Below are 24,060 nucleotides of genomic sequence, written 5' to 3'. Positions count from 1 at the left end.
TTTAAAATAGCGTATGCTATATCTTCAGATCATAACAACCATAATGAGGTAGTGTCCTCACTCTCTAGATGAGAAAAAGAGGGTTTGAAAAGATCCAGTAGGCTCACCATGCTCAAAGCCAAGCAGGAGTCTGAGAAATCAGACAAGCATGGGTATGACTCACAGACTTCCCTTCGCTGGTACGTGGCTTTATCTGCAAAGTCAGCCGTACTTCTATCTTCAGGATTGTTGCAGGGTCCTACCAAACTTTGTGTCTCATAAACAGATACCTGGAGCTCATTGGGGACCAGTTATTACTGAGGCCGTATGGTTGGATCAGGCTGAGGGCTTAGGATAAGGCTGCCTTCCAATGCAAGAAACAAGCATTTATCTGGTGCCCACGGGGTACTTGGTTTTTCCTAGCCTCATGTAGTACTCTAGCCCTGCAGAGTGAAAAACAGCAGTGGCTGATGTGCTAGGCTTCCCATCTAGAGATGGAACCATGATGGGAACCTGGGTCAGCCTGGTTCTAAAGCCAGTGCTCTTTTTGAAGAACTGCTATACTCAGAGCCCCCCACCCTCTCCAGGGCAGGAGCATGGATCCCTGTGCAAAACTCACTCCTGAAGCTGGAAAATCAAGTCAGGACTTGTGTGAAAAGGGAACAATGCAGCATAAGCCCTGGGATGGGCTAAGACTCCCAGGTCTGCGATGTGTATCTCACGCTCCTGACCACTTCCACCTACAGTCACAGCACCCAGAGCACCCAGATTGGGAGCATCTGAAGTTACCCAGCACAACCCCTATTTCAGAGGAAGAAACCGGCCTATGAAGCCCCTCTGTGAGAGTGAGCTCCTGAGAGCCGTCACCAGGCCCCAGAGATAGGCTTGGGGTTTGTGCAGGGCTCTGTCACCTGTCCCCAAGAGATGATCACCTCTGCCTTCTAAGTTTAGTAGGATAGGAGCTGCTCTCCCCATTGAACGGATGAAAAAGCATGTCCAGAGCAGTTCAGTGCCCTTCCCACAGCCTCAGACCTACAGAAATTGCAGCTCCACTAAACTGCCCAAAACAGTAATTTTTATCCTTGAGGGAAAAAAATAAGTCTCCTTACCTTCAACCTCCCTCTCCCCTCAGCTAGACTGAGTGATTGAGGAAGGGGCCCATCCAGGTTCAGCACCCTGGTCAGCACCATCCTGCACAGCTGCCTTTGGGCCAGGGTAAGCCAGACTGGCAGCGGCTCTCCAATCTGGGATGGCAGACTCCTGGGGCAGGCAGGCAGGCATCCCTAGGAGAAAGGGACCTGGAGCTAGGTGTTCTCCTTTCTAGACAGTCCTGCCCTCCCCTCCTTCAGACTAGAATCACGGGATCGCAGTTTCATCCTATAGCCTTCTTGGTTCCCAGGACATAAATTCAAGTAAGAAGCCTATGAAGAAGAGAGGGACAGGTATAGGGCCTGAGCCATGGTGATCCTGGGCAAGTTCTGCCCCTCTATGTCTTTCCGCATAGGTAAAATGGAATTAAAGGTCAACCTGACTGTCGATCCTGCCCGTCTGTGAGAATCCGCGATTCCAAATGGGCCATGGGCCTGGCCCAATTCAGTACTCCCCCGCACTCCTGTACTCCTGTACTCCCTCATCCTCTCCCCCACAGAGCTCCCAACACATTGAAATTACAGGCCTCAAGGTGGCAGCCCACAGCCCAGATCTACCTACCAACATGCTCTTGCCTGCATGTTATTAAATGTAGTAAGAGGCATGATGGCATATTATTAAATTTGTCTTGACTCTGCAGAGTACCACCCTGTGTGACCCTGGGCAAGTCACTTAACCTAAGCTTCATCTGCACAATGGAAGGAATGACAGCACCTACTCTGCAAGGTGGTTGTGAGGTTTAAATGAGCTGCTAGAGGCAAATGCTTAGAAGAGGGCCTGGCAGAGAGAGAACATGGTATTTCACTTAAGAATGGGATGACTGACGTTGTGTAATGAATAACCAGTTCAATGAAATGTGCAAACAAAGTTTTCTTTCATCCAGCTGACCTCTGCCAATGCCCCCTTTCTCATCTCCACATCTACAGCCTAAGCAATAACGAACTGATCTCTTTGACTCACAGACTCAGTCTAGTCCTGTTAAAACTGGAGTTGCAAGAGGTCTCCCCTGACCTTTTAGACCTTGGCTTTTCCTCTGTGGTAGGGTGAGGAGAAGGAAAACAAAAGCAAAGTATCTCTTTCCTGGCATGATGTGGATGGGGTGGGGGAGATGCTCTTGCTCTAGTTCATACAGGGTGATTTTGGGTGGGTTTTTTGATGCTGGGTCCCTAGTAAACAGCAGGCATAATTTTGAGGGGGGGGGGGTGATGAGAGCTTTGACCTGGACCCTCAGAGAGGATGGGGGCTTCTGTCCAGTCCACCAGAGGCTCACAGCCCATCTACTTCTTGAATTCATGTGCCAGCTGCACAGGCACCGTGCCCCCCACAGCTCCAGCCTCCCCTCCCCTCCTTGCACCAACACTTGGGGCCCTTCCAGTCAAAGGGTCCTCCATGTGCCTACCTTTCTGGACCTCAGAACACCAGGAGGGAAGGCAGGCTTGCCCTTCCTCCCCAACACCACTGTCCCTTAAAGCCAGCACCGGCCATTTCCATGGCCTCCCACATCCAAAGTTCTCCAGGGCAAAGACAGACCTCATCTCCTCGTTCACGAACATCTCCTGAGCTCCAGAAGATATATCTCCAGCCCTCTCCAGAGTACTCTCTACATTTTTCATCTGTTCAGTACTTTATCTCCAAACCTAGCAAAGAATTGATGCTCAAATCTTTGTTAAAAGAATGAACGAAGAAGGATCCTCAGATGGCCAGCACTTGGGTGGTCTGCAGGCCTTGCACTTCCAGCCTCCAGACAAGAGACAGAGGTCAGTCCACTTGATGAGGGTGTACCTATCTCTCAGAGTGACTTAGTAAGCCCTGGACTGGGGGGCCGGGGGTGAATATTTGAGCCCAGCAGGCAGCATCTCATCAGACACTCCTGTGTCCTCAGTTTTGCCTTACAATTCTCAGGCCATGGGATGATCCCTATGAGCTTCCTTTTACCCACAATGTCCAGATGCCCAAGTTGCTCTTGACTGATCCAGAGCTCTGGGAAGCCCAAGCCCATCCACCACAGGGCACCAGCCAGCCAGAACTGAAGGGAGCACCCCTTTAATCCTGCCCTCATGGTCCACGGCCCTCCAACATTTGTGAATGTCACCTGCTGAGCCCTGCAGGCATGGGCATGTGGGCTCTGCTTTCCTCTGTGATGGGAGAGGGTGGGGACTCTTAGGAGGGGAGTCAGGGGGATAAAAGGGAGTCAGCAGATAGTGACAACTCACCTATGAGCCCCTAGCCCCCAGCAATGGCTTCAGTGAAAGATGTGGACACAAAGAAAGGAGCGAAAGAGGAGGAGGTTAGAGAAGACTGAAGGAGAGGTAGAGTTGGGAGAGGGAAGGACGTGGCCTTTGCTGAATGCCCTTGATGCTAAGTCAGTATTGGCCCAGGTGCCCCACCCCCTGGGAAGAGGTCTGCTGGCAGCACCTTCTTCCCCTGCCCTCCCTACTCCCCTGGGGCCAGCTTCCCTGCCAGAAGATCCTTCCACTCACTAACCTCCCCCTAGGCCCAGGTGAGCCAGCACCTCAACCTGGGCAGTCTGAAGGCACAGAAGGAATATGGGCTCCCGAGACGGAGCCTGGAGGTTGAGGTCATGTCCTCTGGCTGCAGCTGGAGACCACAGTCCCGTGGATTGGCCTCCCCAGTGCCAGTGTCACCCCACAGTACATCTGCCATCAGAAGTGTCTTCCTGCCACACGCATCTGCAGGCAGTCACAATGGTCAGCAGTGAGCTCTCACCATGCACCAGGCCCCATGCCCTGCCCTACACCAGTGCAAACACAGTCCTCATAACAGCTCTGTGAGCTGAGGGCTATGGTCACCCCATGATAACATGCCTGCCCTTCAGCATGCCTCACTGCATTCCAGCACAGAACCTACAGACCTCCCTCCCCAGTAAACCCCAGGCTTTGTGTGCCACCGAGCCTCTGCTCATGCTGTTTCCCTGCCCAGTATACCCTTCCTGTTCCCCACTATCAGACACTCTCTTCATATCAGACACTGCCTCCCTATTTAAGATTCCTATTATTCATTATCCCTTCCAGGAAAGCCTTTTCTTTTTTTTTTTTTTAAAGAATTTATTTATTCATTTGACAGAGAGAGATCACAAGTAGGCAGAGAGGCAGTCAGAGAGAGAGAGAGAGAGGAGGAAGCAGGCTCCCTGCCTAGCAGAGAGCCCGATGCAGGACTCGATCCCAGGACCCCGAGATCATGACCTGAGCCGAAGGCAGAGGCTTAACCCACTGAGCCACCCAGGTGCCCAGGAAAGCCTTTTCTGACACCAACTTAATCAGATACTTCCTCTAGGTGTGCACATGTGCACACAACACAGCCTGGTGTGCACTGTCCTGTTTCCCCAGGCAGTCTGTGATTAACTTAGGGGCAGGGGCAGTGTGTCCCCACAGTGCCTTGCCCAGGGAAGAATGCTGGTTAGATGCGAATGAATGAATGTGGATAGCTAATTGTATTGACTTTACTCATTTACTGCTCCCCATGCCTTCTAGGAAAGGTGCTGTTATTAGCAGCCCATTATAGGGATGAGAAAACAAAGGCTTGGGGACATTAGACATCCACCAAGCATCCAGGCAATCAGATTCCAGAGCCAGTTCCCATATCCTCTTACCAGTTGGGCCATCTCAGTGGACCTGCTCCATGAGGGGCCATGCCCCCAAACCTGTGAAATTTGAGTAGGGACAAAGCTCAGAAGTACAAGGCCTCCTGGGAGAAAGACGGCAATAATCCCACCACCTGCAGCACAATTCAGATATCCTAGGCCTACTTCTCATTGGCTCCTGGATGACCTAACCCAGGAAGAGGAATGATCTGGGGAAGAGGGTATTCGGGTCAAAGAGAAGATAACAGAGGGCCATTGGGACATTGGCTCTTCTTAAAGAATAGGGGTTGGAAGCTTGGGGAGCCTCTTGATTAAATCCTCTCCAACCCTACTATGTTCCATCCCTAAAGATACCCAATACCTGACCAGTAATCTAACATAAATAACTGCACTAACAAGGAGCTCCCGGCCACTCCAACCAGGGCAAGGTCTCAGCAAGCTTCTCCCTCCCTCAGCCAATATCTACCTCCTTGGGGACATCAAGGGGAGCCTACTCTCTCCCGGGGAAACCAACAGGCCCGACTTCTTCAGTGCTACCAACACCCTACTCCCCTCGCAGACAGAGCTCCAGCTCCTATGGCTTCATAATGCCTCCCTTCCCCCTCCCTCCTTCTGCCCTTATAAAGCTCTCCAGACATGGGGTCACATGCTCTTAACTTTGCAATGCCTTCTGCTTGTGTTTCCTGATCTCAGTCCCCAGACAAGGCAGAGTGGAAAGGTTTCCAATTTCATTCTGGAGGACCAAAGAGGAGGTGATTGGCCCAGAGGTCCTCAGGGAAGGGGTGACTTGCAGGACCCGGCTCCTCTGGTTCCCAGCCAAGACCATACAGTCCCCTCCCCAAATGCCTGGTGGAAACATTCTGTGGACATCTCTTCCCCTGTGCCCCACAGGGAAGCAGAAAGGATAGAGACACCAGCATTACCCAGACAGGGGAAACTTGACTGTTGCTGTGAGGTTAGCAGCCTGGAAACAGCAAGGCCTGTGGCTTCTGGAGAAAGAGAATACATTCTCAGTAATCCAGAGGTTGCTTTGGCTTGGAGCTGCTTCAGAAGAGTATGTGTCCTGGCTTCTGAGCTAGGTGAAATAAAGTCGGGGGTACGTGTGCATGCACACACACACAGGTGCGTGCACAAGTATGTGTTCTGCACGTGTGTGGGTATGTGCATGTACCAAGGGGGGCATTTTGAAGAGCATCCCAGATAAGGTAATGCTTATTCTCAAGGAAGGGAGCAATAACGGTGGGATCTCAGACAGCAGATGTTTTCAGCCTGAAGACTCAGGATGCCTGGTGTCAGTGAGCAGAGGTGAGGACAGATTACTGTTTCAAAGGCCCAGGCCTGGGCATTCAAGTCTCTTGAGTAAGAGATAATCAGGCTGGTGTATCTCACAGGCTCCTAGGTAGCCAGTAAATGTCCCCCAAGACTAGCTGGAACCCATCTCCAATAAGGCTGGGGAAGAACAGTCTTCCTCCATCAGAGGAGAAAGCCCTCTACCTCTCCCACATAAAGCAGTACCAAGGGCCTGAGAGAGGAAGGCAAATGGGTTCCGAAGCTCCAACTTCAGGTCCCAGGGACAAACTGTCCCTCCTTCCAGCCACAGGATCTTCTGCCCTAAAGGGAGTTCAGGGAGTGAGGTAGGGGCTGTGGGTCTCTGGGACCCTGCCCAGGGCCTGGCTGCCACACAGCAGGTGGAGGAAACGGGTTTCATTCATTCATTCATTCATTCACTCATTCAACACTGAGCATCCACCAGGTGTCAGGTACTGTTCTAGCCCTGGGCTCTCATGCTGCTTGCAATCCAGTGGGGGAGGTGGTGGGTTAGAGAAATAAGCAGCATAAAACACAGCTGGCTGAGTGGCGATTAGTGCTCTGGAGAAAAATAAAGCAGGGAAGGGAAAGAGAGAATGAGGTTGAGTTGGGGGAAAGGGTGCTATTTTAATTAGGCAGTCAGCAGAGGACTCATTGAAAAAGGTAATATTTGAATAAGCCCCTAAGGAGGTGAGCAAGTGGGCCTTGCACCTATCAAGGGGAAATGCCTCCCTGGTAGCACGTGTAAAGGCCCTGAGGTGGGAGTGTGCCTGGCAGGGCTGAGGAACAGCAAGGAAACAAGTTTGGCTGGGGTGAGCAAGAAGGCAAGCGGTGAGAAATAAGGTCAGAGAGCCACAGGGACCGGATCGTGTAGAGTTTCATGGGCCGCCGTGAGGGATGGACCCATGTCTAGGGGGACCTGAATGTATGCAATTTAAGGAACCATCCTTTTAAAAAATCAAAATTACAAATAAAACTTGGATTCAGGGTGCCTGGGGCAAGTGAGGGGCCTGGACAGTACATCCTCCTCTGGTCAGAGGGAGAATTTTGGCCTTTGCCCAGAGTGAGAGGGAGCTATAGGAGGGTTTTGAGCAGAGGAGGGACCTGACCCAATTAAATCTGTCTGGCTGCGGAGCAAAGATGAACTGGGCCCAGAGCATGGACAGGAGCGAAATTAGAATAGTGATGTGCAGCGTGGAGCCAGTAATTATGGCTGATGGGTGGTCAGGGGCAGATTCCTAAAGTAGAACCAAGCAGATATGCTCATGGGTAGGATGATGTAGGAGAGAAGGCAGATTTTAGGCCTAATACAGTTATCCCAAACTGAAGAGGGAAAGGAGTGACCTTAGTGACTGGACCTCATAACTCTCCCACTTCATAAAGTGGGATAAAGAACACAATACTCAGAGAGGTGGAGTAGCTTGCCCAAGGTCACACAGCCAGGAAATGGCAGAGCCTGGATTAAAACCAGGTTTACCAACTCAAGCAGATATCTAACACACTAGGGAAGCAAGTTTGGGGACGGACCACAGTAGCATGTCGGGTAGGAGAGGCAGTTCCCGCATGCAAAGCACGTTCCAGTGACCACAGGGTCCCCTGAGACGTCACACCCACCCCCAGAAAACCTATAAAGAAAGTTCTCAGCCCCCTGTGCTGCGCTCCTCCCTGATTCTTTCCTAAACCTATTTCTGCCCCCACTGACTGGGAGAGCTCAGCTTCCGTCTTGGGGAAATGTTTTTGGCATCTCTCAAGTTTTCTTAATTTACTGACAAGGTAATGACTGCCTCGATCCATTATACACATTTTCTAAAGGAGTTTCTGCATTAGGATGCAAAGCAGGCTTCTCTGGCTTGGAGAGAACCTGAGATTCCCGGGATTCCATCTTCCAACACACTTAGCCTCTAAATACAATTCACTGCCTTTAAACTGATAGGCACTAATGGTCCCAGATGCATCCACTCAACAGGTTTGAGTGAAACAAGCCCTCCCCCCACACCCCCTGCTGCCGCCATGGTAATCCACATGGCTTGGACCAATATTTGTATTATCATCACTGTAGGGACTGGAAAGGCCTCAGCCCATCATTTGGAATGTTCAGCTCAAACTAGTCCCGCCGCTTTGTGCTTGCGCTCCTCCCCTATAGTGTAGGTAGGGGAAGCGACACATCAGGGAAGCCCTGACCTGGGCATATTCTACCCACTTGAGGCTTTGTTCTTTTCAAACCACACCCCTTCAGCGCCAGGAAGGCAACCCAGCAGGCCACACTGAAGAGCCCTTTTCCCCTCCAGTCCTCCCCCGACCCTCTGCCCCTGGCAAAACCGGCCAGCAGGAGCAGATATCCGATCTGTCCTAGAAGCTGTGATGTTACATTGCCCAGATGTTCAGCTCGCCAGAGTGAAGACTCAGGCTACAGCCAATCAGGGCTACTCTAGCCCACAGACCCCATTCCCACCCCACCCTCCCACTCCCAAGGGACAGTTAGGATCCAGGACCCACACGGCCAATGGAGACGGAGCAGGACCTGTGTGGGGTCAGGGGACTCACAGAGTCTTACACCAGGGGGGCCTAGAAGGCATGTATTCTCGAAGGCCCCTAGGGTTGTTCATACTGGGTGATGCCTCCCCCAGTCCTCAAGCACCTGGAGCTCCCTGCCCTACCATGGCCCACTTCTTTCCTGGTCAGTAGTGTAAAGAGTCTGGACAGAGCCTGCAAACATGCCACAGGAAAAACGGGACACAGAGTGGTCACTGGGAGCTTCTAAGCCACAAGAACATACCTGATTTCTCCTACATACACTGGGCCTCACTTTACTGCTAAAGGGGAGTAGGGAGGTTACAAATTTGGCATTAAAAAAGATTTTTTTTTCTGCTACCAGAATAAGGTGAGGCATGGAGACATAATATTGAGAAGCGGGAGGTACTGGGAGCCCACATCATGTCCATGGAAATACAACAAAACCCTCCCATCAGGGGGGTTGGTGAAAACTATGCACTTGACCTTGCTAGACGTGTGCTAAGATCTGGTCACTGTAGGTAATTCAATCCCAAGATCCAAATCAGGCTGTAGCCAATTTTGGACTTGAACCCTGCCTAACCAGGGGACTTAAGAGGCTCCTCTCTTAAGGATCATGCGCAGGATCATGTGAGCTGCTGCATGTGTGACAGTGGTGGCCACTGGAGCCGGACCAGAAAATGGCACAAAGAATGGTGAGCAGCTGCCGAACACCCTCTTTCCAGTAGAGGTGGCCAGAGGCAGAGATCTACTGGGCTCCCATTCCTTGGGCAGAACTGGAGGGGCCCTGGGGATCATCAAGCCCAACCCTCTCACTTCACAGGTAGGGGAATGAGACCTGGAGAGAGGACAGTCACCTTGGTACTGACTTCTCCTCTCTTCGGTAAGCCACCTCCCAAGAGACGGTCAGGGCTAACAGGGGGTCCCTCCAAGGTCGCCCAACACCCACACTTGGCTAATGAGGACCACAGAGATTCCGAAATTCCCCAAGGCATGGGGAACAGGAGGGGCAGCCTTTCAGATGGCTCTCAATTCTTGGAAACGCCAAGAAACCTCATCCTCCATGGGCAGTGGTTTCCAAACTTTTGTATTTTTAGCAGCAGAAGCCATCCTCCAAATAATGCAAAACCTCAAGCTGCCGACAGATGGGGGGGGGGGCGCTCTCCCACCTGCCACCTGGATCTGGCCCCAGGACTCCCCCTCCAGCACCCAAGGCCCCTCCTGCAGGGCCCTCTGTGGAGCTCAGTCTGAAACCCCAGGCTCTCAGGGGGCCTTGCAGCCCTGAAGCCAAAGCAGCCAGATAGGGTGGGCTCTTAGGAGCCCTGGAGGGTACGGCTGGTTTCTGAGACCTGGACAACCTCGTTCTCCACCAGCGCCTGGCCCCCTTCCCCATTGAGCTGTCTCATGCGCAGGTTAATGGAGCCATAGGTCTTCCGGGAGCCTCTGCCAGGGACGAAGGTGGGCCGGCGATACAGCTCCCCCTTGCACAGGGAGACCATCAGCAGCACTGACAAAAGCATGCCGCCCACAGTGAGCAGCCCCAGGCCTGCGATGATGCACTTGTCTAGGTGGGAGCCCAAGCGGGCATAGTACATCTCTAGTCGTTCCATCTCCCGCGCCGTCACTGTGTCAGGGTTGACGCGGGCCTCACGGGGGATGGCGTACGCTGTCACCACCAGGAGGATCCCACTCACCAGAAAAACCAGAGCAGAAACAAAGCCGTAATCCACTGGGCGGCTCACGGGCTCCAGGCCCGGCCCCTCTTCAGAACGCAGGGATAGATCGTCCCGCTGGGATCGCTGGGATCGGGGCCCTGAGGGGCCCCCCGCCGGGGGACTGGGGGATCTACCCAGTCTGGTGTCCCCTGGGTTCTGGAAATGGGTCTCGTGCTCCTCTGAGGAAAAGCAGACGTTCTCCACACCCTCCCTGGGCGCAGCCACCGGGCCCAGAGGAGCTGGTCTCCTTGGGATCTGGGGGCCATTACGCAGTGTCTTCAGTTCCAGACCGGGGGGAGATGCCATTGGGAAGGTGGGCCCCCACTCATCCCTTGGCCCTTGGCAGCTAGAAGAGAAGAGAGAAAGGCAAATTTAACAAAACTCTACCAGGAGCCTGCTGGCGCCGGGCCTCAGGCTTGGTTGGGAGCGATGTGAGGATGGCCGGGCACAGTTCCCACCTGCGAGAGCCTGCCAGACAGACTTGGAGATGGGGACTCAGACAATGACAGAGTCATCCAATCCAGGCCAGGACCCTGCTTCATCACTGGCTGGCACATGGCTTTGGACAATCTACTTACCCTCTCTGGCCTCAGTTTCCCGGACTATTAAGTGATTGTAACACTACTCCTTCCTACTTAATGGGATCGGCGTAGCAATTGACCTCATCCATTCAAAGGACTCAGAACAGTAGGTGCTCAGTAAGCTATCATTCACACAGTGAGTCTCAGGTTCAAATCCCAGCTTCACCACTCCAACTTGGACAAGTGATGTGACCCCTCCAGACTCAATGTTCTCATCTGTTAAATGGGAATAAGTGAAATGCCTCCCTGTGGCTTGATGTGGGGAGTTCATAAAATAATGTAAGGCCCCAGCCAGTTCAATTAATGAAACAAGTGTGACTACGGGTGAGGAGAGGGGCAGAGATGAGGACGATGGTGTGGGGACAAAGAGAAGAAAGGGAAGTTTCTAGAAGTTGATGGCATTTGAACTGGATCTCAGAGGATGAGTGGAAATCCCCCAGCTTGGGGGTGTGGTGAAGGCATTCTAGAGAGCGGTGCCTCAGAGGGCAGCTGGCACCAGCCCTCAAAGGACTCTGGAGGCCAGACCAAGGAGCCAGGGAGCTGAGGTGTGGGCAGAGAGTGCTGACATCTGCCTAGGTTTCAGGAAGCTCTCTCGGGCTCCTCCCTATGTGGAAGACAGGACAGGAGAAGGGCAGAGATCAGGAGTCCTGGAAGGAATCTGCTGTGGTCGGGGGCGGCAGGGATGGCGGCTGAGAGGGTGAAGAGGAAGGAGCCCATTTGAGAGCCGTAACTGAGGTCAAAGCCCAATGCCTTTATGGATGTAGAAGATGGCAGGGGCCTGGATGGGTATCACGGAAGGGAGCTGAGGGGGAGGTTAGGAGGGGGCAGTGTCCGCTCAAAGAGGAGACACCCCACCCAAGGATCCGAACACACACCCACACACACAGACAGCACATGTCCATTCCTGTCAGAGAATGCCAGCTTCAGCCAACGGACCATATTTGGCTGGCAGAAGTTTTGCTTTTTTGTTGTTTCTGGTCTGTTCACTTGTTTTTGAAGTAGTTGCCAATATATAAAAAGCAAAAGATATTACATTTTAAACTTTGGATTCCTGGCTTCTCTCGTAAAATGGAAGACTCTGGCCCATGCAGGCTCTCATTCCCTCATAGCCGCCCTCCACTGGAGTGGACGGCGTCCTCCCTCAGGGACAGCCAGTGCTGCCCCAGCTCCCAGCTCTCACCTCAGGCCCCTTCCCCACCTTAGCCTTCTCTGCACACACCAACATCCTGGGGGCATACACGCCCAGGGCCCCAGGCACACAGACCCAAGTCCCGGTGCCCTACATACAGAGACACCCCAGGTACAGAGCGGCTCACATGCCGTGGTTAGTCTACACACACATACACACAAGTCAAGATGTTTCTCTGCATTCCCAAACCTGACTGTACTCTCCTGTGCCCTGTGGTTCTGTGTGTGTGCGTGCAAGCATGTGTGCATGTGTGTGTGTGTGTGTGAGTGAGTGAGAGAATATGAGCAAATGAAGTGCAAATGAATGGAACGAATGAATGAATGAAACTCATGGAACCTCAGTGCAAGAAGGCACGTTTTTCAATCCTTCTGATCTTGCTTCCAACGTGGACTTTGCAGCAGACACCTCCTCTTAGCACAACCGGGCCTTTCATGTGAGTACAAAGCCTGTTTCCACTTACAACCCATTCCTAGCACCACGGCCCTCTTGCCTGAGTTCCAATTTAATAAACGTTTACTGAGCACCCACCTGACAGCAGGCACTTTAGCTCAGGAGTCTCTCCTGTAACCTTTACCAGCCCCACAAGCAGGAATTACTACCTCCACTTTACAAACCGGGGCAAGCTCCCCTGGCATGCCCCCGGGGGCCAGAAGTTGGACATGGTTTTCCTAAGAACTGTTACTTCTTACAAACCTGCAGACCTGCATTCTCTGCACCCATGGCATCATTCCACCCTCCCTCACTGGCTCTTCCAGCCCCCACCTGTAGACTCTACTTGGTCCCACCGTTTAAGGCCACAGTGAGCAGCTTGAGGGCAGGGATGTGTCGGAATCCTGTCCAGGTCCCAGCCCCCTGGCTTGGAACACAGCCAGCCCTCAGGAATGGCTTGGCAACTGGCCGCAGGGAAGACAATCCCTCCCCCACCCCAGGGAAGCAGGGTATCTACTCAGAGCCAGGCTCTGCCCAGGCTGTCCCCACATTCCAGTAAAAAGAGAGGAGAGGTGTGGTGTGGTGTGGTGTGCCGGCTGGCTTTTTTTTTTTTTTTTTTTTCCAGTCTTGGCAGCAAAATCATTTTCCTGAGTGCCACCACAAACAGGGAGGGGCGGTGACCATTCCTGTCCACTAGGTGTCCAGATGTGCCCCCCTCCACCCATATCTTCAGCACCCATGCTGATACCTCTGTATCCCAAGGAAACTAAGGGCACCCACATTCTGGGAGCAGGGCTTTCAGCTAGCAGGAACCGGAAACTTTTTCTCAGGATGCCAGAGTTAGGAAAAAGGCAGAGGAAAAAAGAGGCTCCCTGTCACCCGGAGTTGTGATGTCTCCCACACAGATTCAGAGATCCCCACCAGTCCCCACCAGTCCCCACCAGTCATACATGGGAATGCCCAATTACCACCCCCCCACACACACAGAAGCAGAAACTGACAAAGATGCTGGTGTCCACTGCTCACCGCACACCCCTCCTCTCGCCAACAGTACCAGTAACATTCCAATCACTCCAATTTCATCTGCAGCCCAACAGAACCGAAAGACACACACCCCGGATATACATTCACACCCCCAAGGACCTTTTCTACAGGCAGCACCCAGAGACATGGGAAACCACGCAGTGCGACCCACAGATCCGCAGACCACACTGGGACTCACACCTGGGGAAGGGGTAGAGCTTGTTACTCACACACAGTTAACTACCCCCCCAAGACGGCACCCACCGAGCCCCTCCGGGAGCCCAGCACCCCACCCCCTCCCCACACACGCACTAACACGCGGGGAGACAGACGCACAGCGGCCGTGGGTGAAGCTTCACAAAACCCAATCGATACACACACGCACGAGTTGTACACAAAGCCTCGGGGCGCGCACATACGCACACGCAGGTCCACGCTGTTATACCCAAAGTTCCACGCTGAAAACCCCCGCACCCCGGCTGCCAGCCGCACCGCGCGCCCGTCGGCCCGCAGCTCACACCCCCTGCTCCTGCCCTTGACCACAAACGCAGCGGGGTTGGGCCAGGCCGGACCCGGCCGGGCGGCGCCAGTAGCAGAGCGGCCAGGCGGCCCGGGGAGGCCCGGCTCCAGCGTGCGCCCGGGTCCCCTCGCCGCGTGTCCTTCGGCCGGGCCGCGAGGTCAGGCTAGCTCTCCCCTGCCGGCCCTCCACGCCTGGGGCCCTCGGCCTCCTGCCGGCCCCCGCCGTTCCCGGTCCGCGTGCGTACCTGCGCCGGGCCTCCCTCCCCGTCTCCGCGCGCGGGAGACGGGGGCACCCGCGGCCCGCGGGCCGGGGCAGGGGCGAGTCCTCCCCAGGCGCCCGCCCGCCTCCCCGCACCGGCGCCCGTCCGCCGGTGTCTCCGCTGCGTCGCAGCCCGGGCGCGCGCGGGCCCGGCCGCCACTGCCTCACCCTCCCCGGCTCCCGCCCCCTCCCCGGCCCGGCCCGACCCGGCCCAGAGCCGCCACCAAGGCGCACGTACCTGCTCGCGCCGCGCGGGGCTCTACGGCGGCGGCCGCTGGGGGCTCCGGGGAAGGAGGGGCAGGGGCGGGGGCCCGGGAGCTCCGAGAGCCGCCGATCGAGCTCCGCCCGCGGCCGGCGAGGGCGCCGGGAGAGTTAGCGCGGGGAGGGACCGGGAGGCGGGTAGCAGGCTGGATGTCGGGCCCGCGGGGGATCGGGCTCCAGCCCCTCCCTGTCCCCCGAGGGCTTATCTGTTTCGCCTGCGCCCAAGCTCTGGGAATTGAAGCTCTGAGCCCGCGGGGCCGGGTGCAGGGGCGGGGCGCGGGGGTGGGTGCTGAGGGAGACCCCTCCCCCGCCGCCTGCCTCCCCCACGCTGCAACCCGGTTAAGCCGCCCCTGCGGTGCAAAGTCGCGACGCTCCCTCCGCCCGGACCCGCTCCTACGCGCACAGCCCTCAGGTGAGACTTGGGTCCTCTCCCAGGTCCTGAGGTCGGGACAGTCTTCCCAGGCGCGTGTGGCTCCGTGGCTCAACGGCGCCACCTGAAGGCTGAAAGGAAGCTTCTGACGAACCCCCCCTCCCTTTCCTTGCTCTTCTTTGTGGGACAGTGAGGTACACAGTCCAAGGTGGGCGTTCTCTTGGGGAACTGCCCATGGCTACACACACCGTCGACCTCCAAGGCCTAGCTGCAGTGCCTCCTCCCCTGGGAAGCCGCCTTCAGGCCCCTTCCGCTGCGCCCGTCCTTTGCCTGCACTATCGATCTGATCTCTGAAAGTTATTTTCTCTGCGGGTCAGCCTCCCTCATCGGACTGGCCACTCCTGGAGCACAGGGCCCCTGTCTGATCCCCTAGAACCCGTATGCGTGGATGAAAGGTGGGTAGACGCTAGCTGTTTCTTTCCTCTACAGGGCCTAGATTAAGGTGGCATGAAGAGAGGGGCCCAGAGCACGAAAGTGAAGGTGACACTCCGCCTCTGAAGGCCCAGGACAAGCCCCGAGGAAAGTTCGGTCCGGAGATCATGGAGTTTCCACTAAGACTTGGAGGCCAGCTCACCTGCATGTCCTCAGAGAGGTCATCTCACCTCTGTGAGCCTCAGCGCTCACCTCTGTCAGTGGGATCATGAAAATGCGGGCTCTGGGGGGCTTTCAGAAGATCAGCTGGGTTCGGCCACCTGGAAGGAAAGGCAGAAGAGGATGTCCTGTCCTGACTCCTCAGCCACCTCAAGGGAGAGCCTAACACGTCCTGCTCCAAAGGCCTGTGCGGTCCCTGCCAAGCAGGATGCCAGAGGCCTCCCTGGAGACTGGGGGCCTGCGCCTTTGAGGCCGGGGTGGTGGAGACCTGGGAGGGACCTCGGGAATGGGGAGGCTTCAGTCTCTCCCTGCCTTCGGAGGCCTGGCCTCCTGTTCCGAACTCTGCGGGGAAGCTAGGTGTGGAGCCAGACTCCCGCGTGTCTCCTAGCACTGCCACAACCCTGGGTGGTCTCATCTGTGAAATGGACGGAGTAAGGGCTCTGCTGATTGGTTGAGACCTCAGCGTAAAGCGCTCCCAGGCCCCTCCCACAGTCATGCGCTGTCCTGCCTCAGAGCTTTTGCCTTTGCTGTTGCCTGTTCCCTGAACGTTCTATGGCCTGATAGCTCGAGAGCTCGCTCCCCCACTCTCTTCAAGTCCTTGGTCAGATGCCCCCGTCTCAGAGACACTCTCTCAGACCATCCTTTTTTTTTTTTTTTTTTTTTTTAAGATTTTATTTATTTGGCAGACAGAGATCACAGTAGGCAGAGAGGCAGGCAGAGAGAGAGGGGAAGCAGGCTCCCCGTTAAGGAGAGAGCCCGATGTGGGGCTCGATCCCAGGACCCTGAGATCATGACCTGAACCGAAGGCAGAGGCCCAACCCACCGAGCCACCCAGGTGCCCCTCAGACCATCCTTTTAAAACCAGCACTGCCCCAGCATCCCTTACTCCTTAAGTCTGAATTTTTCTCCGTAGCATTGATCAACGCCTGCCAAGAGCTTATTTGTTTTTTTTGTCACCCCCACTAAAAAGTAAGTACCAGGAGGCAGAAGCTTTGCCTGTTTCCCTCTCTCCTGTATTCCGGAGACTCGAAAAGAGGCCAACCCATAGAAAGCCCCTGATAAATACGTAGTAAATGAGGAATGAAGCAAGTGAGCCCATATTTACTTAAAGTGCCTGTTATATACTGGTTAACTAGGGAAACTTCAGCCGTACCCTCAAGAAGCTCGTATTCTACTGGGAGGAAAGGGCGAGAAAATGTAACAACTCTTCCGTCGTAAATGCCATAAAGCAAAAGCAGGCAGTGCTGTGCCAAGCCTGGGGCTGGGTGGCGACCTAGTCCCGGAGATGGGGATGGATCCCCTGCAGAAGCAAGGATTGGGCTGAGGTCCAAAGGATGAAGAGGGGCAGCCAGATAAAGAGGGCAGGGAAAAGAGGCCTGCCTAGCAGAGGGACTGGCATGCGCAAAGGCCCTGGGAGAGAAGTGGGACGGTGTGAGGCTTGGCAGAGGTGGTTGCCGAGGAGGAACATGGGAGGAGATGAGGCTGGACTGTTGTCGGCAAGCCAGGTGGTTGCAGACCTCCTAGGCCACGGAGTTTGTTCTTACCCGCAGAGCAGTGGGAACCACTGATGCCGGTAAGTAAAGGGTTAACAAAACCTCTTCTGCTTTTGCAGGAGAATTTGACCTTTGGTTAACTATCTAGCTCTGTTTCCTTGGAAACAGATAAACATATGTCCACTATGTTACTAGGCAACATTGCTATGATAAAAATGACCCCTGAGGAAGAGGCTGGAATGAGCCATGTGGTAATTGATTCGAACTGGAGACGTCAGGGGCGCTTGGGTGGTTCAGATGGTTAAGTGGGTAAGCGTCTGACTTCAGCTCAGGTCTAGATCTCAGGGTCCAGGGATCTAGCCCTCCACTGGGCTCCCTGCTCAGCAAGAAGTGTGCTTGTCTCTCTCCCTCCCCTTCGGCTCCTCCCCCTGCTTGCGCTCTCTCTTTCTCTCTCAGAAATAAATAAATGAAATCTTCAACAACAACAACAACAACAACTGGAGCTATCAGTATGAACTCATCTTTAGCTTAATTTAGCTGCAGAAGATTACATACAGAAATATTCATGGCTTATGTGTGTGCACACAGGTTAGTTAGTATACACATGTACATTTCCTTTCTATGTCAGCTCAGAGAGCCTAGACAATGATACTGCATCGCAGAAAGCACACGTGGTGCCCAAACTTGGTTTCTAATACCATCCACCAACACAAGAAACCAGGGAGAAACGGGCTGATTGTAGGACTGGAGCAGGACATATAGGAGATGAGCGTGGAACAAGTTAGAGTGCGGGAAGTGAGGTGGTCCTTCAGTACACACACAACACACACACATACACACACATTGATGGGGGTGTTTCAGAGGGCATTGGGAGGGCATTGGGAGCATTCCAAAGCTGGACAATTTTGATCAAATAAATAATACTGGATTGTAGCCTAAAGTATGACAAATGAAAAAGAAGGGGGAGAAAAGATAAATCTTCCACATAGAATTCCAAATATGTAGATACTCCATTCCCAAGGAGGGGGAACATAACTCTCCAGTTCTTAAGGGTGGGCTGAGCATAGTGCCCTTCAGGGAGGACACTGTGAGGAGGGGGTAACTTTATAGGAGAGATACATGACAAACCTGCCTACCTCAGCCACGTGATCAAGGTCAACATCAACAGTCAGTTTATGTTGATAGCATGTACCCTTGATATGCTATCCTGAGAATGGCACTTTACCTCTGAGGTCTTCCTCCCAAAACACACAACCCCCAGCCTAATTATGAGATAAATATCAGACAAATCCCAATTGAGGGACATTATGCAAAATGCCTGACCAGTACTCAGGATGGTCAAGGTCATCAAAAACAGGGCAAGTCTGAAAAACTGTCACAGCCAAGAGGAGCCTGAAGGGACGTGACAACTAAATGTAGCGTGGTATCCCCAGTGGGATCCTGGACAGAAAAAGGACATTAGGTAAATACTAAGGAACTCTGAGTAAGTGTGGACTTTAGCTAATAATAATGTATCCAATTTGGTTCATTAATTGTAACAAATGTCCTGTACCAACCTAAGATGTTAATAATAGGGGAAACTGGGTCTAGGGGAACCCTGTACTACCTTCCCAATTTTTTCTATAAATCTAAAATTGTTCTATATAATTTTTTAAAAAACAAGGACCAAGAGATTGGTAACTACATCTGGACTGGAAGGAACAATAAATATCTGGTGGAAAAATCCTACTTTGGTCTTCCTGAACATGGTGACTCATGTAGCCAGGCAGGTCCACCTGCACCCACTGATGGGATCTCATTTCCTTGTACCCGTGCTTTACTCTGCTGGCAGGCAGGAAGGACCCCAATGAGAGAAGCTCCTGTTGCTAGCACTCATTGAGTCCTCTGCTAGCAAGCTAAGGTTCCTGTCCTATAGGTTTCAGAGTAGGTCAATGCCAAGTGTGGCTTATGGTCATCTGTTGAGTGTATATGGTTCAACCTGAGGAGACCCCCTCATGCACACTGCAGTAGGTGATAAGCAGGGGGATGATATGATCAGATTTCCATTTTGCAAACATTCTCTCTTTGGCTGCTCACAGGTGCAAAGGGGAAAAGAGCAAAAACAGAGACCATTGGGGAGGTTATTGTGGTTATGTTGGCGTGCCACAAGTCTTCAATCAGTTTCCTGCTTGTGTATCTATCTGGTGATGTCTGAGTCTCTCTCTCTCTCTCTGTGTGTGTGTGTGTGTGTGTGTGTGTGTGTGTGTGTGTGAAAGAGAGAGAGAGAGAGAGAAAGAGAGAGCACTCTTGTAGAATATTAGAGCATCACTTAATCTAGAATTTTTCAAAGAGTAATGATGCATAATGTGATTTTAGGTGTTACATAGATACCGAGAAGCCTGGGTCACTGGTCCCGGTAACAGTCTCCCACCCTCTAGAGTATGTCTATATCTGTACCTATACACGCACCCCTATATGTATATATCTATTCATTTTAATGGCTAGGTATGTATTTTAATGTGTTTTAGAAAAATATATAACTAGCCCGTGAAACCAGAGATATTATGGATACTATTGCTAAGAGTGAGAGAGAAAAAAATACGAGTGTCTATAAAATGGGGGCAACATAATCTGCTGGTTTCCTCTAATATTTACTCTCCCTTTCTCCCACTGGGGTGGAACCCTTGATCAGTACCTGGCACAGTGCCCTTTAAATAAGGGTTCCATTTCCCAGTCTCCCTTGCAGTTAGGTGTGGCTAAGTGTAACCGCAAGCCATTAGACTGTTAGAGGAAGTGGTGTGTGGGCAAAATGTATTGAGTATTCTTAAAGGAAGGCGACATGATTTCCTTCTCTTCTTTTGTTGTTCCAGCTGCCAGGATGCAGATCTGATGGCTGGAACTTGTGCAGTTATCTTGGCCCATGAGGTGGAAGCATGTATGGATGGAAGAGCAACAAAATTGAAGGAATCTGGATCCCAGATGACCAATGGGACTACCAGCTTAGGATAATTTTCCCATACTTTTATTTGTGAGAGAAATAAACTCCTATGTTCTATAAACTACTATTACTTGGGATTTTCTGTTACTCAGGATCTATTCCTTCTAACATGGTCAGTTTAAAGACAAATGTAAGTAAATCAAAGTAGAGGTGGGTAGGCAAAAATGGAGAAAGTGGTACAAGAGTGGCTGAAGTTTGAAAAATATAGATCCAGTCAGCCCCCCTGTGTTCCAAGTGAGAAAAGTCAGGAAACAGTGTGTCCAGGAGGGTGATATGAAAGAATAACCCAGGTAAGATTGAGGTTTTGCTGCATGAAGGAGAAGGAAGAAAAGACGAGTGTTCCTGGGAGAGGTAATAACACTTAAACAGAGATGAAGTGATAGTAGCGAATTACTTGTGTGTTTATTTGACAAACATTTATATAAATCTCCCCATATGCCAGACACTATTCTTTTTTAAAAAGATTTTATTTATGTATATTTATCTATTTATTTATGAGAGAGCAAGAGCAAGTGAGTGCACATGCAGGGGGAGCAGCAGGCAGAGGGAGAAGCAGGCTCCCCGCCAAGCAGGGAGCCCAATGCAGGACCCGATCCCAAGACCCTGGGATCATAACCTGAGCCGAAGGAAGATGTTCAACCAACTAAACCACCCAGGCATCCCACCAGACACTATCCTAAGTGCTTTACAAATATTAGCCCACTTAATCACCTTAACAACCTTATCATACAGGTGCTATTCTCCTCATTTTAAGCTGAGGCAACTGGGCACAGAGAAGTTAATTACTTGCTCACAGTCAATATACCACAGACCTCAGACTCAAATCCAAACCTCAGGGGCGCCTGGGTGGCTCAGTTGGTTAAGTGTCCAATTCTTGGTTTTGGCTCAGGTCATGATCTCAGGGTCATGATCTTAAGGTCTTAAGATTAAGTTCTGTGTCAGGCTCAAGGCTCAGCACAGAATCTCCTTGAGATTCTCTTCTCTCTCCCTGTCTACCCTTCTTGCCCCTCCACTCCCACTCTGGAACGAGCGTGCACTCTCCTCTCATACATACATACATACATACATACATACATACATACATACATAAATTCATTCATTCATTCATTCTTTAAAAAAAAAAAATCCAAACCTCAACTCGGTGCCCATAACCACTATGCTAGGTCCCATCATAATTTTCAAAGCACATGTAAAACTTCCAAGTTGTTGACATTATTCCCATTTTTTTTGCATTTGGAAAATTTGAGTGCCAAAGAGTAAAGAGATTGATCTCTGGCCACACTGAAGGTTAGTAGAAGTGCAAGCAGAACCAAGGGCTCTGACTTCCAGGTTGATTCAGGGACGTCAGACCTAAAGTTCCAGCGCTGATTGGCCATATGCCTAGTGTCCCCTACCCCATTCACTTTCATCTGTCTCTGGGCATCCTGCTGAGTGCTGGTAGTATTTATACATATATATAGGGTCCCAACCTGCCCAGCTCATCTGGTTTTCCTGGCGCTCTGATGCTCTTATGGAGTGCCTCTGATATCCCAATAACAGGGCATGGTTCGGGGATTAGAGAAAATGAATTGGTGGCCATGCATTCTTCAGGCCCTAGAGGGAGTGTCCACACCCCCACCCCCATGCACACACATCTTCAGCCAGCTCAGCCTCCATTTCCTTCCTCTCCACACAGTCTGTCAGAAGCTCCCAGCTTTGGAGAATGAAAAACCTGGATGCTGTGATTTCTCCCTAACCTGGAGAGAGAAAGAAGGGGAATCAAGACTTACGTCCCCAGGCTTTGCAAAAGCAAGCACCTCTCCCTGGCAGCTCCATGAGGACAGGGCCCTTGTCTCCTCTTAACCCCGTGCCTTCTTCCCAGGCCAGCCCAGGGTCAGTGCTCTGGAGACATGGGGTTCCCTGGATTTAAACCACCCCCTGGGAGATGGTGGGTGCAGGAAGAAAGGAGGAGGCTCGCTGGAGCATCTCCTGTGTGCCCCCTGTCCCCGTGTTGTACTTCACAGGGCTTGTCTCCCCTGTATCAATGACAGCTTCGTCACTTGGAGCTCATCCACTAGGGGAGGAACAGGAGCTTGGATCAGGCAGGCACCTCACCTCAGAGTCACACCCAAGGTCAGCTGGGTCCAGGATATTCTTCCCACTGCCCAATTCTGTTTCACTAGAGTCTCCATCACCTCACTGGGGGCAGGGGCTATGCTCATCATGACCTAGGATGTAGGACTGTGTACTGGATACTGGCCGTGGGACAGGTGTGTGTAGGACACCTGCGTACCATGGGGCTAGTGCGCCGTGTAAAGGACACTCGCATATAGCACAGGTGGGCTCAGAAGGAGGTGCCTGGGACTCCTGTGTATGGGGCACATGAGGAGAAGGAGGTGTTGTAGGTTCGGTTCCCCCCCAGAAGTAGACATGAGACAAGAATGTGAGGGCAAGTGGCTTTTCTGGAAGGTGGACCCGGAAAGTACAGTAGAGAGGTGGGAAAATGAGACTGAGAAGCGAAGGCCTCCCATACATTGCCGGTGCATCAATGGGCATGTGACTGCTATGGGCACCTGGGCCCCATCCTGAAGGATTCCTGAGAGCCGAGGGAAGGGAGGTATTCACCCACTGACCCCTGTTTGTCATTGGTGAGGGATGCTCCTGTGCCCCCAGCCTGTCCTCTGCATGGGTTGAGCATGTTTCCTAAATAGAGAGTCAGATGTGCTTTGCAGGAGGAGGCCTGGACATATATGGCGAAGGTGGGTGTTGAGGGGCTATGGATGGGGGAGGGACATTGGCTCAGGACCTACAGGTACAGAGATACAGGGCAGGGAAGCAGACAAATGATTGGATTACTGGCCTTGTAGGTCTGGGCTGAAGTGGGGGCTGCTAGAAGGAGATAAGCAGCCACAGAAGGAGAGGTGGTGTTGGGCCCCCCATGCTGGCTGGACTCCATCCTCAACCCCCACCCCCCAACCCACGTTGGTGTGTTAGCATGTGCTTTCATGGTGGGATGGGAGACTGGGAGGGCTCAAGGCTCTCAGAACGCAGACACATCTCTCTGCTAACCTTCCATCTTGCTCATATTTTGAGAAGTGGGGGTGAGGGCAAAAGGTGCCCAGGGTACTAGGAGGGATAGCCCCAAAGGTGGAGTAGGACCCTAGACTAGGAGTCAGACATGGAGGCAAAATGAGATAACATCTCTGACCCCACTTGCCCCATCCATGTGCCTCAGGGCAGGTCACCTACCATTCTTGCCTCTTTGGTGAGCATCACAGACATCCTGTCTCTGCTATGGACTTTACAGAACTTCTGTGAGGAACAGATCACGTCATGAACAAGAAAACATGTGAAAGAAAATAAAATATATGGGGAAGGGGGTGGATTATGGAAAGGGCCTGAGCAGGGGAAATCAAGGAGCCTGGCTTCTGCTGCTGGCTCTGCTGCATTTTTTTTTAGGAGCTGGAACCCTGTAGTAAAGACCCAAAACAATAGTGTTTTCAAAAAAACAGAACTTATTTCTCCTTCATGTTAATATATACTTGGCGTGTGGCTTCGCCAATCTCAGGAGACCCAGGTTCCTTCCATCTTGTTGCTCTGCCTTCTTACCACTTATGGTCCAAGATGGTTGCCCCACCTCCAGCCCTTCAGTCTACATTCCAATCAACAGGAGGAGGACAAGGGGAGGGGGCAGGAACCTTCCTCCTTCCTTTTAAAGGCACAACCCAGAAATTGCACACCTCACTTCCATTTGTATCCCATTGGCCAGGACTTAATTGCATGGCCACACCTACTTGCGAGGGAGCCTGCAAATGTAGTCTTTTGCCTTGTGTGAAAGGGAGAAGGGATATTGAAGGACACCTGCAATTTTTACCATAGTTGCTGACTTGTGGGGGCAATTTACATGTCCAGTGGAGCCATAGTTTCCTTGTTTGCAAATTCATTCATAATATCATACAATATAATATTGTATTGTGTATTATAATATATGTATCATATAATATATTTTGGCATATATATTATATAATATGATCTATAATGTATATTATATATTATATATAATGTG

The 24,060-nt window shown here is 52.3% G+C and overlaps 1 protein-coding gene across 4 annotated transcripts; it reads right to left on the bottom strand.

The window, feature by feature from the left end:
• Positions 1-8,233: 8,233 nt before the first annotated feature.
• Positions 8,234-15,819, bottom strand: TMEM74B (transmembrane protein 74B). 4 transcript variants are annotated; one of them, XM_047745226.1, is made up of 2 exons: positions 15,529-15,819; positions 8,234-10,609 (listed from the first exon to the last, which is right to left on the bottom strand). In XM_047745226.1, exons 1-2 carry the CDS (start codon positions 15,594-15,596, stop codon positions 9,862-9,864), a joined length of 816 nt encoding a protein of 271 aa, XP_047601182.1. In that variant the 5' UTR covers positions 15,597-15,819; the 3' UTR covers positions 8,234-9,861. The 4 variants fall into 4 exon arrangements, with proteins under 4 accessions (XP_047601182.1, XP_047601184.1, XP_047601183.1 ...); XM_047745228.1 differs by lacking the exon at positions 15,529-15,819 and adding an exon at positions 14,944-14,994; XM_047745227.1 differs by lacking the exon at positions 15,529-15,819 and adding an exon at positions 14,502-14,926.
• Positions 15,820-24,060: the final 8,241 nt, after the last annotated feature.

Source organism: Lutra lutra, chromosome 9 (assembly GCF_902655055.1).
Source record: "Lutra lutra chromosome 9, mLutLut1.2, whole genome shotgun sequence".
NCBI classification, from domain to species: Eukaryota; Metazoa; Chordata; class Mammalia; order Carnivora; family Mustelidae; genus Lutra; species Lutra lutra.
Note: the sequence above shows the minus strand (reverse complement) of the source record. Positions and strands in the feature narration are given on the sequence as shown.

What these genes read in the sequence shown, in the direction of transcription:
- TMEM74B (XM_047745226.1), bottom strand. Translation starts at nt 15,596, where the DNA reads ATGATCCCACTGACAGAGGTGAGCGCTGAGGCTCACAGAGGTGAGATG. An exon ending in ACCTCTCTGAGGACATGCAG is followed by an intron (nt 10,610 to 15,528) that starts GTGAGCTGGCCT and finishes CTTCTCTTCTAG; the next exon opens with CTGCCAAGGGCCAAGGGATG.